The sequence below is a fragment of the Borostomias antarcticus genome (assembly GCF_949987555.1).
Source record: "Borostomias antarcticus genome assembly, chromosome: 14".
Lineage (NCBI taxonomy): Eukaryota > Metazoa > Chordata > Actinopteri > Stomiiformes > Stomiidae > Borostomias > Borostomias antarcticus.
Window position 1 is genome coordinate 7,813,448 of NC_140247.1, and position 25,679 is coordinate 7,839,126.

The 25,679-nt window shown below is 43.9% G+C and overlaps 3 protein-coding genes across 3 annotated transcripts in view; all 3 read left to right on the forward strand.

The window, feature by feature from the left end:
- Window positions 1–5,172: 5,172 nt before the first annotated feature.
- Window positions 5,173–12,576, forward strand: mmp17b (matrix metallopeptidase 17b; the record flags this gene model as incomplete). The annotated part of the gene is made up of 12 exons (XM_084448400.1): window positions 5,173–5,328; window positions 5,704–5,836; window positions 5,945–6,095; window positions 8,792–8,900; window positions 9,933–10,110; window positions 10,404–10,584; window positions 10,797–10,886; window positions 11,024–11,097; window positions 11,264–11,413; window positions 11,492–11,812; window positions 11,943–12,259; window positions 12,571–12,576. The coding sequence occupies 12 exons, from the start codon at window positions 5,173–5,175 to the stop codon at window positions 12,574–12,576; spliced, it is 1,866 nt and encodes a 621-aa protein (XP_084304526.1).
- Window positions 12,577–15,646: 3,070 nt separating this feature from the next.
- Window positions 15,647–17,413, forward strand: LOC311317318 (saxitoxin and tetrodotoxin-binding protein 1; the record flags this gene model as incomplete). Its single annotated transcript, XM_084448401.1, has 6 exons — window positions 15,647–15,794; window positions 15,939–16,078; window positions 16,285–16,349; window positions 16,575–16,691; window positions 17,026–17,130; window positions 17,349–17,413. The coding sequence occupies exons 1-6, from the start codon at window positions 15,675–15,677 to the stop codon at window positions 17,411–17,413; spliced, it is 612 nt and encodes a 203-aa protein (XP_084304527.1). The 5' UTR covers window positions 15,647–15,674.
- A 6,467-nt stretch (window positions 17,414–23,880) lies between these two features.
- LOC311317319 (alpha-1,3-mannosyl-glycoprotein 4-beta-N-acetylglucosaminyltransferase B) overlaps window positions 23,881–25,679 on the forward strand; it is a gene marked incomplete at both ends in the record, with an annotated part of 10,689 nt that continues 8,890 nt past the window's right edge. Inside the window, 3 exons of the mRNA XM_084448402.1 lie at window positions 23,881–24,010; window positions 24,303–24,437; window positions 25,166–25,299. Coding sequence (XP_084304528.1) covers window positions 23,881–24,010; window positions 24,303–24,437; window positions 25,166–25,299 — 399 coding nt within the window. The remainder of the gene's footprint in view (window positions 24,011–24,302; window positions 24,438–25,165; window positions 25,300–25,679) is intronic.

Below are 25,679 nucleotides of genomic sequence, written 5' to 3' on the forward strand. Positions count from 1 at the left end.
GCTTCGGAAAAAGTCAGTGAATGTCCTCGAGTGGCCCAGCCAGAGCCCAGACCTGAATCCAATTGAACATCTGTGGAAAAAGCTGAAAATGGCTGTGTACCGGTGCTCCCCATTCAACCTGACTGAGCTTGCAAGGATATGCCAAGAGGAATGGGCAAAAATGTCCAGAAACAAGTGTGCCAAGCTTGTAGCTACTTTCCCAAGACACCTTGAAGCAGTAATCGCTGCCAAAGGTTTATCAACCAAGTATTAGGCTAAGGATGTGTACAGATATGTAACCCCTAAATAAGCTATTTTTGTCAGTAAAATAAACTTGCATATTTTCAATCTGTTGTTGTAATCTGTTTTCACGTTGTCATTGTTGGCTGTGTGTAGATGTTTGAGGCAAAAACGAACTATTATAGAATAAGTCTGTATAACATAATAAAACGTGGAGAAGGTGAAAGGGGTGTGCTGACTTTCCGGCTTGAGTGTACAGTATGTCTGAAACTGCTGCCCTGTCCTGTGGTTTGCCCCAGGGCTCTGTTTTGGGTCCTATATTGTTCGCTTATGTTCCCCTAGGACTGATAATTAGCTAATTTAAAGACGTCTCTAATCACTGCTTCACTGATGATATTTGGCTGTACATCTCTTTAATGCCAGATAAGACTGATAAGCTGTCTGTTTGATGTTTATTTTAGGGTTATTTGTTTTTGAACTATGGTGCAAACAGCATGACCATCCATCCAGCCAGCCACCCACCCACATACTGTACACGCACACACACACACACATGCACACGCGCACACACACGCGCACACACACAGACAGCAGGGAACTTATTCATTATCTGCAACTCCAGTGGACCTCTGTGCAGCATCACAGGTCTCTGCTCTGTGTGACATGTGGTTCGCAAAGGAACCATCCAAGCAACAAAGGGCCTATTGTGACTGACCTAAATCACCCAGCTAGCAGCACGACCTGCACCATAGTGTACGTACACGGATCCCTGCTCCCTTTCAGATGACGCTCATGGACGGCTTTGTAGTCTGTCAGATCTGAGTAGCCTTATTGTTAATCGACAGGGTCATGCCAGTTTTCAGACAGACAGACCAGAGCAACTATAGCAACCGGCAGTAGCAAATATGCAACAACATGGGTTGCATGTGTGATGAAATTAGAATAATGGTATGAACTTCCTCAGAAGTGCAGCTCTGGACAGAGACGTCTGTTAAGGAGGTATGGCCACATTCGGAGCCATCAACAAAGACTCCATGCAGCGCAGAGTGCACAAAAAAGTGTCTCGGTTGCTAGGGACGACAAAAAGTCCGGACCCACAATTGGGGCATTTGGGAGATTCCCAGACACACAACTCTATTCACACACATCCACCAAAAAAAACAACCACAGCCTCCGTTTCCCATCTCCCCCTTCAGTATGTCACCTTTGACCCCATCCAACTGCTGCATTATTGTGGGTTCGTCTTATCGCCAAGGCAACAGAACTATTTCTCCCCACCTACTCTGGCAAAAAGCTTTCTTTAGATTCAAAGCATTTCAACTTAGTCAATTGGAGTAAATGAAGACCAAAGCGTCAGTTAGTGAAGTTCCAATGAATGTTTGAGGCTTAGTGTGTGTATGTGTGTCCCTGTTCTTGTTTATGTGTATGTCAAAATCGGAATTTGTTTATTGCCATGTAGTTTTACAACATACTAGGAATTTGTTTTGGTCAATGGAGCATAACATGGACGAGACAGTGCAAAACACTACACAATATGGAGTGGTCGCAAAACACTAAATTAAACTTTACAAGTTCAAAAGACAACACCAACAACTGAAAACATTTAAGGAAGTTTACTGTGATGAACGGAATAAACCAATGTCAATGAACAGAATGATAGAATTTTCATGATAAATGAATGAACGACAGAACGGATGAATGAATGAGCTGAGGTTGTGTATCCAGGCATCTACCACTCTGGGTGTGGTAGATGAGTCCTTTGGGTCATCTGCCGGGCTTTGAAAGGCTCAGCAGACCCCTGCATGGTACCTGGATAGCAGATAGAGGAGTTCGAAAGCAGAGTTGGTGGGATACGAAAGCAGAGGAATGCGAGAGAACAGGTAGGTTAGGCGGCTTCATATACTGTAGATAATAACCAGGAAACAACCTCATACAGAAGCACGGAGGTGTGTCTAGTTGAGTTGATTAGCGAGGCGTCCCGGGTCCTTCTCATTAGGATCTGACTCCATTAAAAAACAACACAGGACAGGGCGCACCAAAGCACCATAGCTGGCTTCTGCAGCACCATCTTGGTAAAGAGCAAAGAGAGAGCACAGAGTGTGTGTGGGCTTGTGCATGCTCATGTGTTCAAAGTGTGCGGAGCGTAGTGGTGTTACTAGTTGGTATTTCATCTTGTGTCTTTACTGGAAAGGGCCCTGAGGGAATGTTGCGTTCACATACTGTAAGGAGGATCATGTACCTCTGTAAAAAAAAAAAAGTCAGGCCTACACATGCTTTTTCAATCAGACCTTTCCCTTAGAGAGAGAAGTGTACAGAGAAATGATGCATCTGGAAATATAGTCTCTTCCTCTCTACTGTATCTGCGGATAGACGCTCACTCAGCTGTCTTTATTTTTCTGTCTCTTTCAGCCCATTTAATGTTCTTTATCCTCTGCAAGGGGTTTGTTGAAGGCCTACTACAGTACACACACAGACACACACACACACACACACACACACACACACACACTAGAACACTTGGAATATTGCACATACTGGCTGCTGATTCTGATCTGAACTCTGACTTGGTACATGGTTAAGATTGTATACTGTTGTTTAGTTTCTTACTAGTAATTTTAGTATTTTATCTACTTCTTTTATTTTATCTACTTCTATCTTCCTATTATCTCTGATCTGCTGTCTTTATTGTGTCTCTCTTGATATTTTAGCACAGTGACTGGGAACACCTTTTCATTTCACTGCATATTACTGTGCATGGGAATACAGTACCTTTAAAATCTTGAAGCCTACATTATATGTGATGGAGTCAGTGGGCTGGCTAGGACTTTATCCCTGCAACATTTGGTACATAGGATAAACAACGAACAGAGATGGAGAGAGGAAAACAAGGAGAGACAGTGATCTGGTCAAATCTTCATCTTGCATTTATTTAATCCTGCCGTTAAGAGGATTGCATCAAAATGTTACTAGCCCAGCCACTCGCACACAGGCAAATGCACGTTTGCGCGCACACACTCGCACACTACATTTTAAACGCAGGGATTATTTGGGATAATGTATGTTTCCTTATAAAATATGGATGTTTTTTGGGGGGAACGAAAGCAAAATAATGGGAAAGCATGTGTGGTGTGTGAGCAAGAAAGAGGGAAAAAGTATTTTTCTGCATTGATATCTTCTAACCCCAACACACACACACACACACACACACAGATTTGTGGTGGTGCCAGCATTGGGGGTTACGGAGGAGGCTATTGTAAGGGCTTGGGAGGGAGCGAGAGGGAGAGGGGGTTTGAGGGAGGAATGGGGGAGGGAGTGAGTGACTGAGTGTGTCAGAGGGAGGGAGGAGAGGAGAGGACACATCTGTTCATATTGTGAGAGAGAGAGAGGGACAGAGAGAGGGACAGAGGGAGCGAGAAGCCAGAGAGAAAGAGCAAGGTAAGTATAGAGCCACACATGGTTCATCTTTGTTGTTTTATCTTTGCAACATAGATGGGGATGAGATCCCCTATAGCTGATTTTTTGTTTGTTCAGTGTGTTCTGTGAGTGTTGTATGAGTGTTGCACATTGTTGTGTTGCCTATAGGGTATAAGCAGCCGTAATGCTTTGTGTGTGTGTATTTTTTGAGGGTACTCTTTGAGGCTAGCGTTGTGTGATTGGCAGCGGGTGTGTAAGCCATAGTGAGCGTGAGTGTTGTTGGGGATCTGTCAGTGCTCAACCAGATGGCCGTAGAACTGTGTGTGTGTGTGTGTGTGTGTACAACCCACCATAATTAAAAAATCAATTCATTAACACCCCTGACCCAAGCACTTTCATTACTAGACCACACATGCCACCCCTCACTTCCTCTCTCTCTCTTAACCCCCCCTGCCCTCTCTCTCTCTCTCTCTCTCTCTCTCTATCTCTCTCACACACACACACACACACACACACACACACACACACACACACACACACACACACTGTACCCCCCATCCATTCAACCTCACACTCTCTTGAATCCCCTTGTCTTTTTCTTTCAAGCTCATCCTTCTTTCTTTCCCCTCATTCTTACAACAGGCATCGTTCTCACACTATCTGTCCCTTGAGGAAAGAACTGAACCCTCTTCCACTTTAATCCCATTACTTCACAACCGTCCACCTCGGTCCATCCCTCCATCCCTCCCTCTTTGCCTCCATTCTTTAAATAAAAGGCTCATTTAATTAACCCCCCCCCAACACTGTCCCTCTCTAAAATTAAAGCCACATAACCAATACCCATCTACATCCCTTCTTCTATTTTATGCTAATCTCCTTCCATCTCCTGATTGGATAGTCATCTGCCTGTGTATGCCTGTTTTACTGTCTTCCCGGTCTTCCTTCATTGACATTCCTGTCAGTGTTACTATTTACTGACATTGGAATTCCGGGACAGGCTGGGAAACTGACCGTCTGAACATTACATGATGTCAATCCCATTTTCCCCAGCATTCTACTACCGCTTCCATAGGAAGAACAAGGATAACATAACCACATGTTTTAAATATTACAGTGATACCACCATCTGTGCATGATGTTGCTAGTCCCATGTGATGTGGATTGGAAGCCCCCCTAAATAGCATACAATAGCCTACAAAATCGTGTTTGGAAATAGTTATGGTAATGCCAGACATTACAGGAATGTTTTCTTTGGCCAAGGCACAGGAAAGAAACTACCGGTGGGAGGCCTGACTCCCCTGTGACTCCGGAACATCTCACCAGCCACGCCAAAAATACCTTTCCGGGAGGCCCAGCTCGTGCTGCTTCTGCTTCGCTCGTCTCCGATCCTCGGCCAAACTACCTCGGAGGGATGACCTCGCTAAGTCCTGAAGACTGGGGACCGCGGCCCCGCTGTGTCTATCGAGCGAGTCGATTGGAGTAGCGCTTTTATTCTGAAGGTTTGATGGAATATAACAAACAAACAAGCATCTGTGCGTAATGAAGACTGCGGTTTGGAGCTTTCTGTTGATGTGCGTGCACACGCAAACGCTTTCTGAAGCTGGTGCCCAAAATGCGGTAACCTCAACGGCTGCAACGCCATCGACCTCCTCTGCCCCGGTGACCCCAACAGAGGACGAGGGCACTGAACTAGTGGTGAGGAAATTTGGAAATAGCCCGTCGTACATGCACTACACAACAATTGGACTTAAATACTGACATTTTGCATAGAAGACAATATCACATCAACATCGTATCACTATTTAGCCTAATTTTCTATAAGCACCTAAAAGTTTGAGGTGTTTATAGAAATTATAGATGGGCTATTGTTGAGACTACGCATAACCCCCCCCCCCCCCCCCGCAGTATTTCCAGTACTTAATCCAAATTCTGCCCTCTGTCCTCGCACACAAGTTGGGTCTATTAAATTAGACACTTTGAGTCACTTTGAAGATTTATTTAATCTGCACTTAAATGAACATTATCCACTCTGTGATACTTTTTAATGCGTGCCTCTCTGTCCTCTCCCAGGATTGGCTGACGAGATATGGCTACCTCCCGCCCCCTGACCCCTCCACTGGACAGTTACAGGCCTGGACAGCTGTCACTCATGCTGTCAAAGCCATGCAGAGATTTGCAGGCCTGAAAGACACAGGGGTTGTAGGTGAGGAAAGGGGAGCTTTTCTCTCTCAGTCTAGTCCCACTAGTTCTCTCTCGTCTCATGATGTCCGACTCTTTCTCTCTTTCTTCTCTCTTCATGTCACTCTCTCAGATGAGGAGACTCTGGCTCTGATACGTTCGCCCCGCTGTTCTCTGCCTGATGAGGGGGAGGAGACATCCAGACCTCCCGCCAATCAGCTCCAGCTGAGCCTGAGGAGGAAGAGGGAGGTCTCCGCTTGGAAACGCAGGAACATCAACTGGAGGTTTGTTTTATTACCACTCACTCATCCACTCTTCATCATCGTCATCATCACTCCTCCTTCCCAGGGTACCTGTATCTTCAGCCCTGTTGTCATCATCTTATCCCTCCCTTCCACGTCTGTCCTGGGGGTGTATTCACTTCCAAGTGACGTGCTTCCTTTGGTTCAAGGAGGAAATGCGTCCTTGGAAAGCGTCCTGTACACATGCATCATGTTTTACTTTTCTGCTGTTTAATTGTGTGGGAGAATTGTGTCAGCGACGTGACACTGTACTGTATGTGTGTCGTTTTATCAGGCGCATACCAGAAAACTCTGTTCATTTCAGGGGCATAGTTAGGGCCCGAGCACTGGCGGTGCGGTGCGAGGCCCTATTGAAATTGTAAGGATTATTATTTTCCTTCTCCTACCTTCTTCTTCTTCTTCTCCCCAAACAAATGCCTTTTTGGCGGCCTAAACATCGATGGAAACGCATGAAACTTTGAAGATACATCAGTCACGGTGAAAAATTTGATATTTCATGGGTGACGGAAATGGGCGTGGCAAAACGGCTCCAGCGCCCCCTGAAAAATTTAAAATGGCGAGCGCCACCTTTCAGTTTGATGTAGGCGAATAGAATTCAGTGGGCATATTTAGTTCATCGAGACACACTACAATGTCTCTTGGAGCTATACCCAACATCCAACAGGAAGTCAGCCATTTTGCTTTTAATGTGCCATTTTTTCCTTGTTTTTACCATTTCCATGCCTCGTACTTTAACAAACTCCTCCTACAGATTTAATCCGATCAACTTTATATTCGGTCAGCTTCATCTTAAGATCTTTGTGATAAAAAGTTATCCAAAAAAAAATTAGTTTTCACCAAACACCCTTGCCGTGGCGCCCCGCCAAATTCTGACATTTCGCCATAAAACAGGAAGTCCTCATAACTCCTACATACATTATCCGATTTGCACCTAATTGCTCACGCTTCATGAAGGTCGCATCCTGAACACATCTATGCATCGGTATTGAGTCAAACTTATAGCGCCACCTACTGGTGAAACCACAAATGCCTTTTTGGCGGCCTAAACATCCATGAAAACGCTTGAAACTTGGCAGATACGTCAGTCCCAGTGCCGGAAATGGGTGTGGCAAAACGGCTCCAGAGCACCCCCTGGAAAGTTTAAAATGGCAAGCCCCACCTTCCAGTTTTTCGTAGGCAAACAAAAGTTGATAGACATAGCTAATTTATCCACACACACAAAAAGTCTCTTGGAGCCATACCCTAAGTACTTATACTTATAGCGCCGCCTACAGGTCAAGCAGGAAGTCATCATAACTCCTACATACATTGTCTGATTTACACAACATTTCTCACACTTCATCAAGGTACCGTCCTGAACACATCTATGTGTCGGTATTGAGTCATGCTTAGAGCGCCACCTACTGGTGACAGGAAGTTTCTCTCAGTACTGGACACCGAAATAGCACACCCTTTAACGGTGCCGTACTCCGACACGCGTGGGGTGCGAGGGCCCGCTCACTGCTGCTTGCAGCCCAAGTTTTGATTTGAGCTTTGGGATGGACACTTGTAATAAGAGCACAAATGTTACATTAATTTGCACGCAAATAGGCTGTACTGTTTTGAGTTACAGATCAGATTATCTTGATGATACAGCAATCAAATGGCCGCAATGTTTTTCATAACCTGAGCTAGCACTAGAGGACGTGAGATTACCCAAAATGAATAAATGCCACACATACAAACACAAAACTGCCTTAGCTAGCTCAATCTTATGTCTAAGATATCATCTGCTGATTCTTTTTCCCCATGGACAGATTTACATTACATTACATTACATTACAGTCATTTAGCAGACGCTTTTATCCAAAGCGACTAACAATAATTGCATTTAACGTAGGAAGAGCCAATGTACTACTACTTGCCAGAACTCACAAGTGCATCTTCTTTCTAAAACAAGTGACTAAGAGCATAATCTAGTGCTGAAGGCAAAGTGCAAGAATCACAATCTAAAGTACAGTGCAATATAATATAATAAGTGCTTAGGTGGGAGGATTGTTGTAGTACTTCTTGAAGAGATGAGTTTTGAGCCTGCGACGAAAGATGGGCAGCGACTCTGCTGTCCTGACGTCAGTGGGCAGCTCATTCCACCACTGCGGGGCCAGGACAGAGAAGAGCCGTGACCGTGTCGATCGACCGCAGGAGCCTCGGGGGGCTACAACAGATGCGAATTTCACATGTGTTTATATAGCTATGCCAGTAAGAATGGCGGACGTCAGACAGACACTCGACTTATGTAGTCCAGTTTCAAAAATGGTTAGCATAGCACTAGCAACATCAGCCTCAGAACCAACTAAAGGCTTCAAAATTCACAAAACACATCTTCAATGATGTATTTTAACTTTTAGAACAAACTGTACTATTCTGGGAGTCTCTGTTAAACACATACCTTATTTTGTGCATTTTTCACAAGCCCCATTCATTTTTCCCATTGAGATTTAGAACTCAGAACCAAATGGTGGCAATGCTAACTTACAGTATCCCTTACCACTTACCACTCTATGAAGAGCAATGAGGATATTTTAAAGAGAGGAAAGGTTGGAAGGACTGTTCCATTTCAATGAGCTAAATTCCCTGCCCTCGGTCACTTCTTGTTGTGTGCACCCTGTGACCTAGCATCTCTCTCCTTCCCCCTACAGGCTGCGCTCATATCCCGCCTCCTCCTCTCTTTCCCGTGAAACAATTCGCTCCCTGGTGTTCTACGCTCTGAGGGTATGGGCGGAGCCAACGCCACTGGAGTTCCATGAGGTCTGTCGCTGTCTTTGATCTCTCTCTTTCTCTCTCTCTCTCTCTCTATATATATATATATATGTGCCTGTCTCTCACTCCCTCTCTCCCTCTCTCCCTCTGTTGTGATTTAGTTTGATTTTAGCTCCCCCGCATTTAATCATCTTATCATATCACATAATATTGTAATCATAATCATCCTATGGTATAAATTGTTTTAGACAGCCACAACATTAAATGCTGTAACAGATATCTGCTCAAGAGTAGTACCAGATGGAACCAATAATAAACTGCTCAACAGCAATATCAGATACGACCACTAGATGTAGCCATAGGGAACTGATCTGTTGAAAGTTGAGTTCTCCTACTTAGGTCAGCAGATTAAGGCTGCTGAGGCTAGCAGTTTTATGGCGGCTGGTATAGTGTACGCTCTCCCTGACCGCTTAGATATTTCTTCCTGTTAAATTCCCAATTTTCTCCTCTTTCCCCCCGATCTGTCAAAATATTGAATTAATTAATGCTGGCACTACAGTCTGGTCTACAAAAACAGTCTACGATTGCCTATGTACCGATAGGGTTCCCAACTTTCTCCCTATTTCCCCCCCTTTGCCGGAAATAATGGCGTACTAAGGGGACATATTTGGGCATAGGTTGGTGCTGAGTCGGCATATTAGACACCATTGGATTTGTGCCAAAGTAGGGATGAGGTTTGGAAAGTGGGATGTGGTCAAGAAAGAGGAGGGATGGTGGCAGACTATTTAAGGGGTAACACAAAGACAAGGGTGTGTCTCTTTCCCGGGAAGCACCGGCTTTACTGCTATTTTGTTTCTGAAAAAGCAATAAAGTCATCGCATTGGACTTCTGCGTGCCTCAACTTGTTTTCATTTTGGACTCAGAATTTATTTTGAACTTTGAACTATTCTGAACTTAGAACTATTTTGAACTTAGATTTATTTTGAAAATTGACCTAAGACATAGTCAATTATTTTACCCAACACCTCTCTCCCTCTCTCTCTCTCTCTGTGATGTCACCTCTTGTTCCCTGATCGGCAGGTGGCAGGTCCGGAGATGGCTGATCTGCAGGTGGATTTCCACAACGGTTTCCATGGAGACGGCTATCCCTTCGACGGCGCGGGGGGCGCCGTCGGACATGCCTTCTTCCCCTCGGACCCGGCCCGAGCGGGCGGAGTCCACCTCGACGCAGCGGAGGAGTGGGCATTTCGTCAGCCAGGTGAGCGCCAGCTGCCGACTCCAGTCGGAAACATTAGAGGTGTTTAATTGAACGCTGCTCACTTGGCAAGGGAGCTAAATTAAACACACAATTAAGCATATGAAATAGGAAACTATCAGTTTTGTTATCGTGTTATGTCTTCTCACAGTGCACATTTCTTGTCTGAACATAACATTGTATGAAGTATATCTGACGGTAAGAGGAGTGGGCTGACTGAGTAAAGCTCTACAGCAGACTGTCATCAATGTTGACACTGAGTGCCACCCCCCCCCCTAAACCCCCCCTCTCACCAGCCTCTGAGGGGACAGACCTGTTCACGGTGCTGGTGCATGAGTTTGGCCACGCCCTGGGCCTGTCGCACTCGTCGGCACGGCGCTCAGTGATGCGGCCGTACTACCAGGGGCCGGCCGGAGACCCCCTCCACTACCGTCTCGGCCCCCAGGACCAGGAGCACATCACCAAGCTCTACGGTGTGTGTGTGTGTGTGTGTGTGTTAGATAAAGAGAGTTAATGTAAGTGTGTGTATGTGTGTTAGATAAAGAGAGTTAATGTAAGTGTGTGTGTGTGTGTGTGTGTTAGATAAAAAGAGTTAATGTGAGTGTGTCGAAGCACTGTGAGCTCTGTCTGTTGACCATTATGTGTGTGTGTGTTTGTGTGTGTGCGTGTGTGTGTGTGTGTACAGGCAGGAGAAGTCAGCTGTTGGCCACAGATGCTCCTCGTCTGGCCCCTGAACCTCAACTACGACATCATGGGCACGGACACAGACACAGACAAAGGTGCTACTGATGTGGGGGTGTCTGTCTTAGTTGAGGTCAACTTCCTGGGAACTAAAAGTAGAGTAGGTGAGTGGACAGTCAGGCCATCTGTATTGTTTGGCATCAAATGAACGGAGGAATGCTGTTGTGTCTCCCAGCCCCTCCATAGACCGGTGTAACACCAGCTTTGATGCGGTGGCGAAGATAAGGGGAGAGACCTTCTTCTTTAAAGGTGAGAGCGACGGTTCTTATTCTCGTCCTACAGGGGGGATCAATCTAGCTTCTGAAGAAGGGTGATGGTTGCAGCTTGATGATCTCTCTACCCCCCCCCCCCCCACACACACACATACACCACCCCCCCTCTGTCTGTCTGTCTGTCTGTCTCTCCCCACCTCCAGGGTTGAGTATGTGGAGGGTCAGTGCTGGGGGGCTGGTGTCTGGCCGAGGGGCTTCGGTGAGGAGGTTGTGGGGGGGTCTGCCCCCTGACCTGCCTCCGTTGCAGGCCGTGCTGGAGAGACACACAGACCACGCCATCATCTTCATCACTGGTATGTAACCCCGACCCCGTTTGGCAAAATGGTAGATGTGCACAAACCATTTTATATCTGTGTGTTTTTTTTTCCCAGGCTCCCAATTTTGGCTGTTCAGGGACCTCTCACTCCAGCAGGGCTACCCACAGCCCCTCTCTGAGCTCAGGCAGGGGGGGACTGGGGCTCCCCCCGGGGTTGCGGCTTTGGCTGGAGCTGAGACGTCGTCTGGGCATGGATCTGGACCCGGGGCAGAGGAGGAGGATGGAAGGGGGGCGCAGGGTCTGGTCTGGGACCCAGACGAGGGGCCGGTGTGGGGGGAGATCACGGAGGAGGGGCTAAGAGGAGAGGAGGACGATGGTCCCACCTGGACCAAGCTCATCCGAGACGGAGTGAACGGTATCACCACGGAGAGAGATGGTGAGAGACGTGAAGAATGCATAACTCTAGAGCCCAAACATCTGGATTCATCTGTCTTTATCTGTGTGACCACTTCACATGTCCACAGAACTATACACTAAACCAAAACCTGTCCCCATCCTATTACCAGGCTCCATCTACCTCTTCAAAGGACATTCCTATTGGAAGTTCCTCTACCCAGGTTCCGCCCCAGAAGAGGGATATCCTCGATCCCTGGCCACGGATTGGCTGGATTGCCCTCACCCCTCAGCTCCCGCCATGGACGACCTCTCACTCTCTTTCTCTCCCACTACTGGACGACAGGAGCTCCATGAGAGAGGGAGGGAGGAGAGAGGGAGGGAGGAGAAAGGAGGACAGAGGAGGGACCGAGGCCTGAATCAACTCGGAGACAGAGAGGGACTACAGCACTGGCCCTGCACTTGCCTGAATGGAGCAGTAGAGGGCAGTGTGACTCCCTTCAGTCTTGTCCTCCTTTTGACTTTCCTCCCTCTGCTTAGCGTGTGATGTTGGGCCACGCCCCAATCCTCTAAAACAGTCCCCTTGGATTCCCTCACCAGGCCATGCTGATGGTGCAATGTTGGGCCACATTTCTCTACAACAGTATCCTCCTATCACTGGTCCCAGAGAGATCCACACAGATGTGGTCATCTGTTACCAAGACCTTGTTCATGTAGGCGGATGTGAACCTAGCTCATCGGTCTTCATCGGTACTAACAAGTCTCTGATATTCCCTTTTGTGACTTACTCTCCCCTTCCAGGCATGATGAAAGTTTTCCGTTAGTTGAACTGCCCAGAACACCTGGTTGTACAGCCAGAACTAACTCCGTCAGACTGATGCAGAATATGCAGAATGTATGACAATATTGTTGTTGTACAATAAACAATCTAAGAGATAGAAACAGTGTCATTATTAAAACACTGTGAGCCTGTTCAAAAATGTGGTCACACTTTACAATAAGGTTCACAAAAAACATTAGTTAACTGTTAACTAATGCTTATTTAGGGTTAGGTTAGGTTACTAATGTTCATTAATACCTTAGTTAAGGTTAGGGTTAGGGTTAGGTGAGTTAACCTTAGTTAACATAAATAACATTAGTAAATGGCTAATAGAGACATTAGTTAACTGTTACTTAATGCTTAATAATGCATTAACTAACTAATGCATATGAATGTACCATTATTGTAAAGTGTTACCTAAAATGTTTGGGCCTGAAGATCAAAAACAGAAGATAGTTGACTGCAACACAGTAACACTTACTAAAATGATTAGGCCTGAGGCCAAGATGAGTCAAACACCAACCTGAATATAGAGGGTACTGGGTACATGAGGATTAGTCAAACACCAACTTTAATACAGAGGTACATGATGAAGATGAGTCAAACATCAACTTTAATACAGAGGGTACTGGGTACATGATGAGTCAAACATCAACTTTAATACAGAGGGTACTGGGTACATGATGAGTCAAACATCAACTTTAATACAGAGGGTAGTGGGTACATGAATTCTCAGCAAGTAGCAAAGACAAATAGAAAGAAACCATGTCCCTCAAGGATCTATATAGGGAGAGATCTATATAGGCAGACTTAATGATGATGTCAGTAAGAAAGAATATATAATCTTGTAGTTGACACTTAAGGGGACGGAATTCCCCAGGAACTGTTGTGGTGGGATATTGTTATCGGCGGACTTTCCCAACGGTAGCCTATATATTTAAAGGCTGCGCTCCTTCTATTTCAGTATAGTGTGTTGGAGATTGTTATTCATTAAATGCCTTGTGGCAAAATTGTGAGCCTGCCTCCACCCAAGGCTCTTTGGCACCACAAGAATCTACCAATTCATAAGATACTGTGCTGTCTCCTGACTAACTCCTTGTGAAACTCAGAGAATGATGGCCTCTCTTAGGTATGGAACACAGAGAAGGATGACATCTCTCCTGTACCTTAGACAAAGGGGAAGGAACAATAATCATTCAGTTACAAGGGGAAGGTGCCTCCTCCTTGGGTCTCCTGACTCGGGGAGAGAGTTGGCCCACCACTCCATAAATCCTAAGATAGACAATGAAGTGTGTGCTGGCCTGCTTGTCCTGGAGCCCAGTCATACTGGTAGACTGGATGGGTCAGTCTGTACTCATACATAGAAAAACTGATGTACAGAACAATATCTCAGTATCGCATTAACTCTATTAAAGTGTGTAAATAATTGTGTATGTGTGTGTGTGAGAGAGAGAGAGTGTATTTGTGGTTGCGTAGGCATGTATGGAGGACAGATCCTGAGTTAAAGATGAAAGGGCGCAGGATGGTCCAGGGAAAGGGGGCGAGCTGAGGATTCTGGATGAGCTGTATAGAGTTGATCCATCATTGACTCTGATCCATGGCTCTGATTCTGAGTCTACAGGCCTCACCGCCTCTCTCTTCCATCCACAACCTCTAACGTTAAACAGTGGCCAAACAAGAGATTTGGAATCAAATCAATCAAACTGTTAATAATCAACAGCAGAGGTCAAATAAGTGTATTTTAAAACACAAGCACTTTGGAAATTCCGCCTGGAGGTCAACTGCAGGGGTGGCCACCAGGAAAGTGCAGGAGTATTCCCAGTGGGCTGGCAATCTTTGGAAATCCAGAGTTGCACAACTTGGAGTGTACAGTAACAAAGCAAACACCTGCCCTTATGGAACAACTCCAGGGTCCGTATTCACAAAATATCCAAGCCTAAAAGCTACTTTTCAACAGCCAAATTAAGAGTAAACTTAGCATTAAGCATTTTAGCATTAAGATAGCTTCTAAACCAAGGAACATGTAGGAGTGGGGTGGAAATTACTTATAGTGGGGCTAGAAGTCCTAAAGGGTAATGGTTTCTGTCACATGTTTTGTGAACATATAACTACAAGTTGGTAAGGAAGTAATGTTACAATCCAAACCAAAGCAAAATCAAAACACTGGAGATGAAGTGGCGACCACAACAATGTAAGATAATCTTGACTATAATGACAGGAATGTAAGAGATCATCTTGACTGTAATGACAGGAATGTCATGCCATGGACATTTGTTCATCAACTTGTCACTGTTTTAGATCTTAATTGTATTATTGTTGTAAATTGCTTATGTTTTGTTCTTGTTTGTGTTTGCTTGTGAGCTTGTCGGCATTGGAAATGAGGGAAACCTCAATTGTCCTACGAGTTTAAATAAAGGTTTGAAATGAAATGAATAGTGCGTGTGTGTCTATACCCCTGTAACCCGAATATCCCCACAACCACCACTCTATGAAGTTGATATGCGACAGCACGAGTATTGCTCTGGACCCGATGACGTGCTGAGTTGAAAATTCCAAGCTGAGAAAATGTACCCTTTGGCTAATTTTAACATAATATTGCTCCGGTCTGCCTGTTCTGTCACAATGCGCCGCACCGGCATATCTAATGCACCCAAATCTGGTGGCGTAACACAATGTCTGTTTGGTTCGGTTTACAGTAGCTCAGAGTGCACTCACTGCATGTAATGTAATATACAGGTCATGCAGTTAAAGTCAAGTCTCTGGATATCACACACTTTTAACCGAGTCCCTTGAATCTGCCTTAACCTCTGTCATCCCCTCATGGAGACGGAAGTCTTAATCAAATGAAACAAACTGTAGGCTACTGCACATAATCAATAGTGCTATAGTGTACTTTTGAAATCATTGGTACAATTTTGAAATTCACCCTGGCCCTAATTTAATGATTTCAGGGGTGGATGTTGCACAACTTGGGGAAAAACATTTAACAAACACCTGCGCTTATAAACGGAGCGGTGTCAAGCCTTGTACAACCAAGACTCTGCCTTCTGTGGTAAAGGCATCACTTGTCGGGATCCTCTTCACCATGTGTTTCTGCTACACTGTCTCAACTCTCCTGGCTCTGCTGTCCCTGAGTGTGGCGGCGCCAGCACCCGAGGACTGCGCTCACCTGGTCAAACCCCTCGCCCCGGAGGACCATCCCAAGGTAATGATCGTTCCTTGGGAATTGTCCCGACTCTATCTTTCTTTTTAGAGCATGTTCTCTCACTTGTAACCAACTGTGAAGAGTCGTAATGTATATGACCATCCATGACTGACCGACTGATTAATGACATGCATTCCTCCACAGATCTTTGGGAAGTGGATATTCATCGAAGGTTTCTGCAATCATGATTTATTTGGGTCCATACTAAGGAGGACAAGAAGCTCCTGGATTGAGATGCAGCTCACCTCACAAGAGACGGTTACTATGAAACAGGGGAACTTGATGTAAGTGATTGCATTACTGTACATTTGTAGCTCTTGTTCTGCCTGACCGTCAAGATAAAGTTCCAGAAGTTTGAAAGTGACATTTTGGGGCAAACTTATCTGTCACAATTATGTGTCATATCCACCAAACACCACATTTGAAATGGTTTGAACATCAAGGCTGTGAATTTCAAGTAGGCTAACTATCCTACCCCTTATTATTACAGTAAAGAAACATGTCTCAACTCTGTGGTCAACATGACCTTTTCCAACAACATCTTACACGTCACACGTAAGTCAAATACTGTCCTTATGTCCACACTCGGCACTAATCATGTTTGATACTATATAATTCTAAAGGATCCAAAATAAATGTCTGATGAGAGAAATAGTGTTCAAACTACAGGAGTAGTTGAAGGTGTTTAAATATGTTTAATATCAAATAAGTCTCCAATGATAGTTTTATGTTAGATCATCAGAAGCACTCTTAAGTGTTACTGTGTGTCTGGTTCCCCAGAAATGAATGTGACCTCCAGATGTCAGTTTGTGCAGACTTGCCCACATTGTCTCATCATGGACATCAGCAGCACTGTCCCCATGGTGGCTACGCCAATCCGATCACTCTATCTCTTTGGTAGGCTGTACTATCCTAGTGTGTGTGTGTGTGTGTGTGTGTGTGTGTGTGTGTGTGTGTGTGTGTGTGCATGTATGCATGTGTGCTTGTGTATCCAAGTTGAATTGTTTAAACTGGGAGGTGGTCACGTGTTTGTGGGTCAGAGGACCCAAGATCGAACCCAGTTTCATATGTTCCAAGTGAGAGTGGAAGCAATACTGACAAGCGAAGCAGTGACCCTCGTTAGACTTTATGAATCATACCACAGACCTCTACTCAAAAATACTTAATATATTGTAAATAAAATGATGTCCCGAAAGTCACTGTCTATCATTTGTCATTCTAATTTTTCCAGGAAGGCAAAGGACATTGCCGGACTTGGACCTGAAACAGTTCCGGAAGCAAGCGGAATGCCTTCAGTTTCCTCAGCCAGCACAGTTCCACTACAATGGAACAGCAGGTCAGTGTCTCTCAAAACATTCAAGCATACACATACTTTGGTCATTATGACATTTAACAGTAAAGCCCTGGTCCACTAATGTTTTCTCCCTTTTTCTCTTTCCCACTCTCTCTTTAACACTTTCTTTCTTTCTTTCTCTCTCTCTCTCTCTCTCTCTCTCTCTCTCTCTCTCTCTCTCTCTCTCTCTCCCTCTCTCTCTCTCTCTCCCCTCTCTACAGAGTTTTGTGATGAAAAAAATGAAACGTACCCATTGATTTCACTGGATGAACTGATAGCCATGTAATGCATTGGCTTTGTAAATAAAGTGTACTGTACTTTGGAAATTGGTTGTGCTTCACTTTTTTAATTCATACTCTAATAGTTAGCCAGTTAGTCTCAGTGTTCAAACTACAGGATTAGTTTAATGTGCTTAAAGCAATACATCGCGGTATTTGGACCTTTACAAACATGTCTGGTGCTAATTCTCCAATTAGATTTACTAAAAGTAAGCTGAATCGTCCAAACAGTCTACTCAGAAAGATAATACATTGACATTTATTACCTTTTAAAACTTGCGCCCCCGGGATGCAGCATTCAGTGGAAGTGCGCATGCGCAACGTTGTGCTTAAACAACACAGTAGTAGCTAACTATTCCGGCGTCTATAGATATCATGCGTTTTTTAGCTCAATGATATCATGGCGGAGGTGAGAAAACCGAAGCGAAACATCACGGAGGAAGCCAGAAAAAGTAAAAGACAATCTGATAAACTTACCAACAGTACAAAAGTGCACTTACTCGCAGAGCCTGTGGGGGCGCAGTTCTGAAAAAGCCAGAGAAAACGCTATGTACTGTATTGCTTTAAATATGTTTAATATCAAATGACAGTCTAATTTACAGTAAACAAGACAATCTTTGTGCGCACACACACACGCACACACACCTACTGGACCACAGACAAGCAGACAACCACGCCTCTGGACATCATACTCTAAGTAGGTAGGGCCTACTCAGCAGGTCTGCATGAAATGAGACAGTATGTTTGTGTCATTACCACCTATGCAGAGAGGTGGAGGAAAGAGACTGTAAATACAGTACTGAGGATGATTGGAGCAAAAAGTGATGTTCAGGTAGTTAAAGGAATAGTCAAGGGAAAATGCATGTTTAGCCCTGTTTTAAGGTTACTTATGATCATATACAATGGTTCAGATCAAAACGTGACAAAGCTAGCATTTTCGAGAAAGTTGATAATTGCTCTACCACCGTTTTGGTCATACAATGGATGTGGATGGGCATCTTGAAAAATCATTCAAAAACATGTTAAACTCGATTTCAAAGACAAGAAGCTCACCAAGGGTGTAATTGGTGTCCGTTGGTGTTCTGACATCAAATTCGCCGCAAAGTATGAATCCTGTAGGGTTTTATTGATCATTTTATGAAATCCATTGACTTGTATTGAAGCGACCGTTGTAGATGTGTAGATCAATCCACAGAGGGGATTCAGGAAGTGGAACTATTTATGGTAGCTATTGTTATTGTTTATGTTGCAAGGTTACCTAGTTTGCGGAAGTTTACACACGTATGTGCTGCGACTAAATAGTTCTATGCTAAATATTTAAAAAAGCCTTTCCAGATGAACTACAATCTTACTTTATGGCGAATTATATGTCAGAACGCCAACTAACACCTAGGTGAGTTTCTTGTCTTTGAAATCAAGTTTAAAATGTTTTTGAATGATTTTTCAAGATGCCCATCCACATCCATTGTATGACCAAAACGGTGGTAGAGCAATTATCAACTTTCTCTAACGTTTTGATCTGAACCATTGTATATGATCATAAGTAACCTTAAAACAGGGCTAGACATGCATTTTTCCTTTACTACTCCTTTAAAGGTATAATATGTTATATGTGGATTAAAATAAACATTTTTTCTAAAATAATACATCCATAGGGCTTTGCGAAGGCTGGAGAGTAAAAGTATTGCTTTTCCATAAAAAATTATATTTTGTCTGAAATTATTACATTATGAAATTTTGACGGACCGACAATGACACTCTGTTGATATCATACCAGCCAATAGTATTACAGTGTTGGTACTGCACGCTGCGTTGCCAGGTACTATTCTAGCATCACCACTGTGAGATTAGCACTAGCCAGCTAACGTTATACTTCCATGAATTCAAGCGTGTGCGACTATAAAACGGCAGCTTTTCCGTCCACTTCCGCTCACTCTTTTCAGCTAAACGTTTGGTAAAATGGCCGAGTTTTGTTGTCCTGCTTCTCCACCTGAGCCCCGGCGAACCGTGCGATACGAATCTCAAAAGCTCAGTGACCGAAGAAGGGGCAAAACTGATAAATATCGGGCCAGCCTTTGCTCGTTGGATGGAGTGGTAACACTTTACAATAAGGGTACATTAATAAGCATTAGTTAATGCATTATTAAGCATAAAGTAACAGTTAACTAATGTCTCTATTAACCATTTACTAATGTTATTTATGTTAATTAAGGTTAACTCACCTAACCCTAACCCTAACCTTAACTAAGGTGTTAATTAACATTAGTAACCTAACCTAACCCTAAGTAAGCATTAGTTAACAGTTAACTAATGTTTTTTGTAACCCTTATTGTAAAGTGTGAGCGACGGAGTTTATGGAGTTTCATGGGATAAAGTCGCATGGTGTCATGGCTACTTTTCTACTAGACCGGTAAGCTAGCTAACTAGCTATCATTAGCTCCAGTTAGCTTGCTAAATTAGCTAGCTAACGTTATCTTTCTTGGAATCTGCATAGCCAGACCTAACGTTATCTCCACACTACAGCATCTAACGTAACTTATTACATCGCACTCTGAAATACTTGATTGGGATTAGTGATTAGTGTAACGTTATGTTCCTCTCGGAGTGAAGATCTTATCACAGTATGACTGAAACAGTGCATTCTCTGGCATTTTTTGGCATGTAACTTGGCTAGCTAGCAATCGTTTGCTAGCAAACACTGCTAGTGGTGATAGAAAACTAATGTTACGTTACCTGTTGTGTGTCAGGAAGGAAAATTGTCTGCTCGTTGACCCGATCTGCAGGTTGTAACGAACCTGGCAACCAATACGTTGTGTTGTTGCAGTTCTTATCTTTAGACACTAGATGGGGGAAATAATCCACATATAACATATCATACCTTTAAGGTGGGGGTAGCTTCTCATAACCAGCCAATGGATGTGCCAAACATATTAAACTATCATTAGAGACTGTCATAGATATTATTAAACTACTCCTGTAGCTTGAACACTGTATTTCTCAAATCAAATGCATTATTAGGTGTGTCTGAGGGTACTCTCCCAGGAAAATTTCCAAATCTAAAATGTAATTTCTTGAGTTTTTATTGTTGTTTTATTTTAATTATTAGCTCAGTGAGAGATTTGAGTACTACTGACTAGGGATGAGTATACCGTAAATCCGTGAACCGCGGTATAAAATGTCCACGGTATTAGAACCGTGACATTCCCTGTATTTAAGGTATTATGTTTACGGTATTACACAATAATGTGCTGCTGAAACTTCACATTTCAAGTTGCTTGCAACAGTTAGCCTAATTTTGTAATTTAATATAAGCTTGTTATTAATAAACTTATTTATTTTCCATCATGTGTTGCACTGTAGTTCCTTCAAAGTAAAATACTTGTTTTTTTTATGCGTTGGGGAGGTGAAATGCCGTGTACCGTGAAATACCGTTAACCGTACCATGTCACTAGATACCAAGTTCAAGGCTTTTTTTTAATAAAATACAAGTAAATAAACTACCGTACCGTAATGCAAAAATCCATACCGTCTCATCCCTACTACTGACTATACAAAATTGTGATACACATAAATGATGTTGAGCTAATAGATAGATAGATAGATAGATAGATAGATAGATAGATAGATAGATAGATAGATAGATATAGTACTTTATTAATCCCCAAAGGGGAAATTCAATGTTGTATCTAAAACAAGACATATGGATAACAACAGAAAAACTAAAACACACGACAGTACCAACAGCCTAACAACGATAAAAACAATAAAACCAGGCCAGCCTGGCTTATGGTTGATGGGTGTACAGTACATACAGCTGTTCTTTTGATAGTACTGGACAAATTTAATTGTCTGCTCTATACACTTCCCTTTAGATGGTGATCTGGACCTGTACATTATTTAATTGAGTCAGCAGGTAAGACTCACAAGTGTGTTGCATTGACCTTGAGTGGCGGGCATGTTAAATTGTGTCCATACGCCCTCATGGAGTATGCATTAAGTAGAATGTTAAAGGGATGATGCGTTAAGCATTGAGACCTCACTTTCTATTTACGTGTTGTTGCGTTGACGTTGAGTGTCCATGTTAATTTGTGCCTGCTGACTTAAATGTGCCCTAATACGGAACATGATAACATTAATGAGGCAATCTGTAAACTCTGAAGCCTTTCTTAGTCTTTTTCTGTCATGAGTGAAATCTGACACTGCTCTATGTGCTGCCTGCTTATCACTCTGCCTGCAGTCAGCAACGCATGCAGGGACAGATGGAGTAACAAAGAGACAAACCCTAGTAAAGGGCTGTCGGGCTCCGCCCATCAGCCAAAAACAGTACCCACTAAAAACAAACTAGAACTGCCAGACGAATTTGCCATATCTCTGCACCTTTTTGTAAAAAGATTTGTCTGTGAGACTGATGTAAATTGTATTTCTCATCGCAGATTATATTGACTGTAGTGTTCTTAATTCTAGAGATAAAATGGCACATTTAGCGACATGGCCTCAAGCTGGGGGCCCCTGAAGCATTTCCTCTTCTCCTGTTTACGACGCCCATGCCATGTCCTAAACTAAAAAACCCACAGCAATTAATTAGCTGGTGAAAATTCTCTAATGATTAGATAACTTCCAAGGGTGCCAGATGCGAAGGAAATAGCCTACCTCAATTACTTTGAAATACTTAGATAGCTAGCCTAGCCTACTAAACAGCGACCTCTAGCGGCTGCTCAGACTACACGAACCCCGATTAGATTAGGGTTAGAACACATCCATGGGTTAGAACCACGCAGTTCCATGTTCAACCGAAGGATGGGAGTTGACAATATAGCCTAAATGCACCTGTCCCAGCATCACATCACATTTCGGGCATTTGGGTCGAGCAATCTTGATACCTATGAGGAAATGAGATAGAGTAGCGTATCCTAATTTTGTACGCCGCCCTTCGCCATTCAGAACAGCCCGATCACCTCTGGCACCTTATGAAGCAGCAAACGCGAGACGCCGAACTCGCACACCTGTCGTGGGAGAAACGGAGAGAATCAACTGAACTCTGCCTCGGGACGCCGAGCCAGCGTGGAGATTTTTACAGACAGTGTTTGAGATCAGGATGAGATGAAGCTCAACCCTGGCAAATTTGGATGTCTTCTGACTTTTGGAAGTTTTTTGTCTCTCACCTGGTTCACAGTGTTTCATCATGACGGAGGGGGTAAGGTACCGCTCGCACATAGCATTTTTCTAGCGACAGGGTCATTTTTGTAGGGACGGACAGAGTAGGCTACTCAAGTGCGACACAATACAACCTATCTTCAAAAAACTATTAAGTGTAAATGTGTTTAGTTAAGTGTAAAGCTGTGGCTTGCATTGTTTAACTGTCTAGTTATAGATTTAGTCGTTTGCTGCTGTTCTTTCTCCAATTTTTGTATATTCTTTGAACTGGGCTACCATACTGTTGGCTATGCATGTATTTACCATTGCAAACACTCTGAGAGCCACTGTGAAATTAAACTATCAATGAGACAAATAACTAATAATGTTTAAGTAAAATGTTCATTCATTTTTCTTATTCTTAAAGAGAACATTAAGACGAAGACTTCAATTTTACCCCCCAAAAATGATTTTGGAATCTGAATCATTACATTGGAATCAGATTCTGAATTATTATTACATTATTCTTTCAGTTGAACACTAAAGACCCATCAGGATATGTTTATTGTGTAGACAAGGCGTCATGATTCATGGTTATCAAGGTTGGAGAAGAGATCGAAATTGTGTTATTGTGAATGCCTGTTGTTGCTGCTTGAGAAAAATTGATTGTGTGTGTGTGTGAGAGAGAGAGAGGGCCTACACACTTTAAGTTAAGTTGCACCATAAATGACATGCAGTCCATGTTGAGGTCAGTAACGAATCACTCAAATCATGATGTCATAAAAGCAGGTGAAAATTATGCAATAGTTAACAATGTGCTTAGACTGGTTCCTCTAGGTTGGGGCAGGTAGCCTACATATGTGTACCACCACCAGTTTCTTTAACTCCATTCAGCCCTCCTGCAGTCCTCCTTCAGTCTTGTTACCCAGCAACTACTGTACAAACCAACCAATAAGCTACTGCACTGCAGGACAACATAGCATTAGTGGGGTTGTCATGGAAATGTCAGTGTTCAGACCTAACGAGGATAAGATTATTGCCGGAAATTAATTTTGTTGTCATTAGATTGGAATGGTGCACAATTCACTGGTCAAATTAACTCATGATATGCTAGCATCCCAGATCTCAGTCCTAACGCATACAATTACAGTAGGTCAGGTCACAGCAGGTTTTTCAAATGAACTTCAATTGAACTGATATTAATTTGGCACTTCTAGTTAACTGCATGGCAATCTCTCTGACCACACCCCCTCTCATTCTCTCCCTACTTGTCTCCCTCCCTCCTTGTGTGTGTGTGTGTGTGTGTGTGTGTGTAGATGTGGTCAACCCTGACATGCTGGCTATGTATAAGCGTCTGCTGGCCACGGAGTCCAGGGCGGAGCAGGCGTCTGAGGAGCTGAGCAGAGTGCTGGTCAAGCTGAGGAACCTAACCAGGTCCTACAACACCTCCAACTATTCCTCCAACACCACAGGTGACCCTGCTTGCTCTCTGTTTGGTCGTTGTGTTCTTAGTATCGTTCAAATGTCAGCCGGAAAATGCTTCAGTCCACCACTGCAGAAGACACGAGTGGCTGAAAATACAAAGTACTTCCCCTTCCTGTACATTTCTCTCGGTCTCCCTCTTCCTAAATTGATTACACCCCTGAGTGGTTGGCCTATTGGTGAATGTAGCCTCCGATTTTTGGATGGACTCGGCCTCTTTGGTGTTGTCAATGACGTCTTGGTTCTGTCTGTCTGTTTTTGGTGATTGGTGCCTGGACACAGAGGGAGGGAGTCAGAGAACCCCCGGCCAGCGCCTGCCCCCCCCGCTGCTCAATGCCTACGTCTACCTGCCTCATCTGAGAGAGCACCCCGACGGCCTCAGCCCCAACGTGCTCCTGGGAAAGGGACGCACCGGAGGTGGGTGGATGGATTGGATGGAAGGATGGATACACACACACAGTGTGTGAGTGCGTGCGTACGTACGTGCGTGCGTGCTCACTCGCTCGCTCCCAGACCTGAGACTCTGGTTTGGTGTAGTTGCTTGCTAACTACGTTAGTGAGCTATCTTGCCTCTAGAAGCTATCATACACAACAGTCACCGTCTGGAACTGCAACTGCTATGAAATACTACACTGTTGTGCTCCATCTAAACGTTAACTTTTTTATTTTTTAATTTTTTAAAGGGAACAATGCATAATCACAGTTCAAAAACATTACTGTTTGAAGATCTTGTAATAATTGTTACAGGCCTACCGGCACCCAATAGACCCCATTCCCAGCAGCCATGTTGAGGTGTCATAGCAGGGTAAACACAGGTGTAATTAATAACCTTAATTATGGTCATGTTCCATTTAGAATTTAGGTGAGCCAGTGCCTGTTATTCGGCGTGCTGGCTCACTGGAATGGCTGTGACGCGCTAAATAGAATGGCACCTTAATTAATTAGATCAATTACACCTGTGTTTACCCTACTATTACACTTCAATATGGCTGCTGGGAAAAAGGTCTGTGTTATTGTTGCTTGGATCTTCTGCTTTGAGAATGTTCATCATGGTTCATGTCCTCATCATGTTCCTATCTCCTTTCCTGTGTGTGTGTGTGTGCGTGTGTGTGCGTGTGTGTGTGTGTGTGTGTGCGTGGGTGTAGTGTCCCTGGTACTGGGCATCCCTACGGTGAAGAGAGTGAATCAGAGCTACCTGGTCAGCACCCTCAACTCTCTCCTCTACGATCTTTCATCTTCTGAACGCAATGACATGGTCATCATTGTCTTTGTTGCCGAGGTAACTCCCCAGATGTCCTGATCAGGTTACAGACAATACAACCCTGCCCCCCCCCCCCCCAACACAGACACACTAACACACTGTGTCCACTAAAACATTATTCCTGGTTTGCCCAGTCCTTTACTGTGGGTTTAGGTGTGGGTCCTTTTGATAGGTCCTGAGTGTCAACACCACGCAAAATAGACTACACAGACAGACAGACAGACAGACAGGCGGGCGGGCGGGCAGGTAGGTAGGTAGGTACTTAATTTGTGTGCTACAACAGTATGGACAACAAAAAGGCAGAATCAGGGACTAATTATAGTAGTACACAGAATATACAAATATGCAAAATATACACAAAAAAGAAGTCTATGATCTCAAGCTGTAGTACGATACCC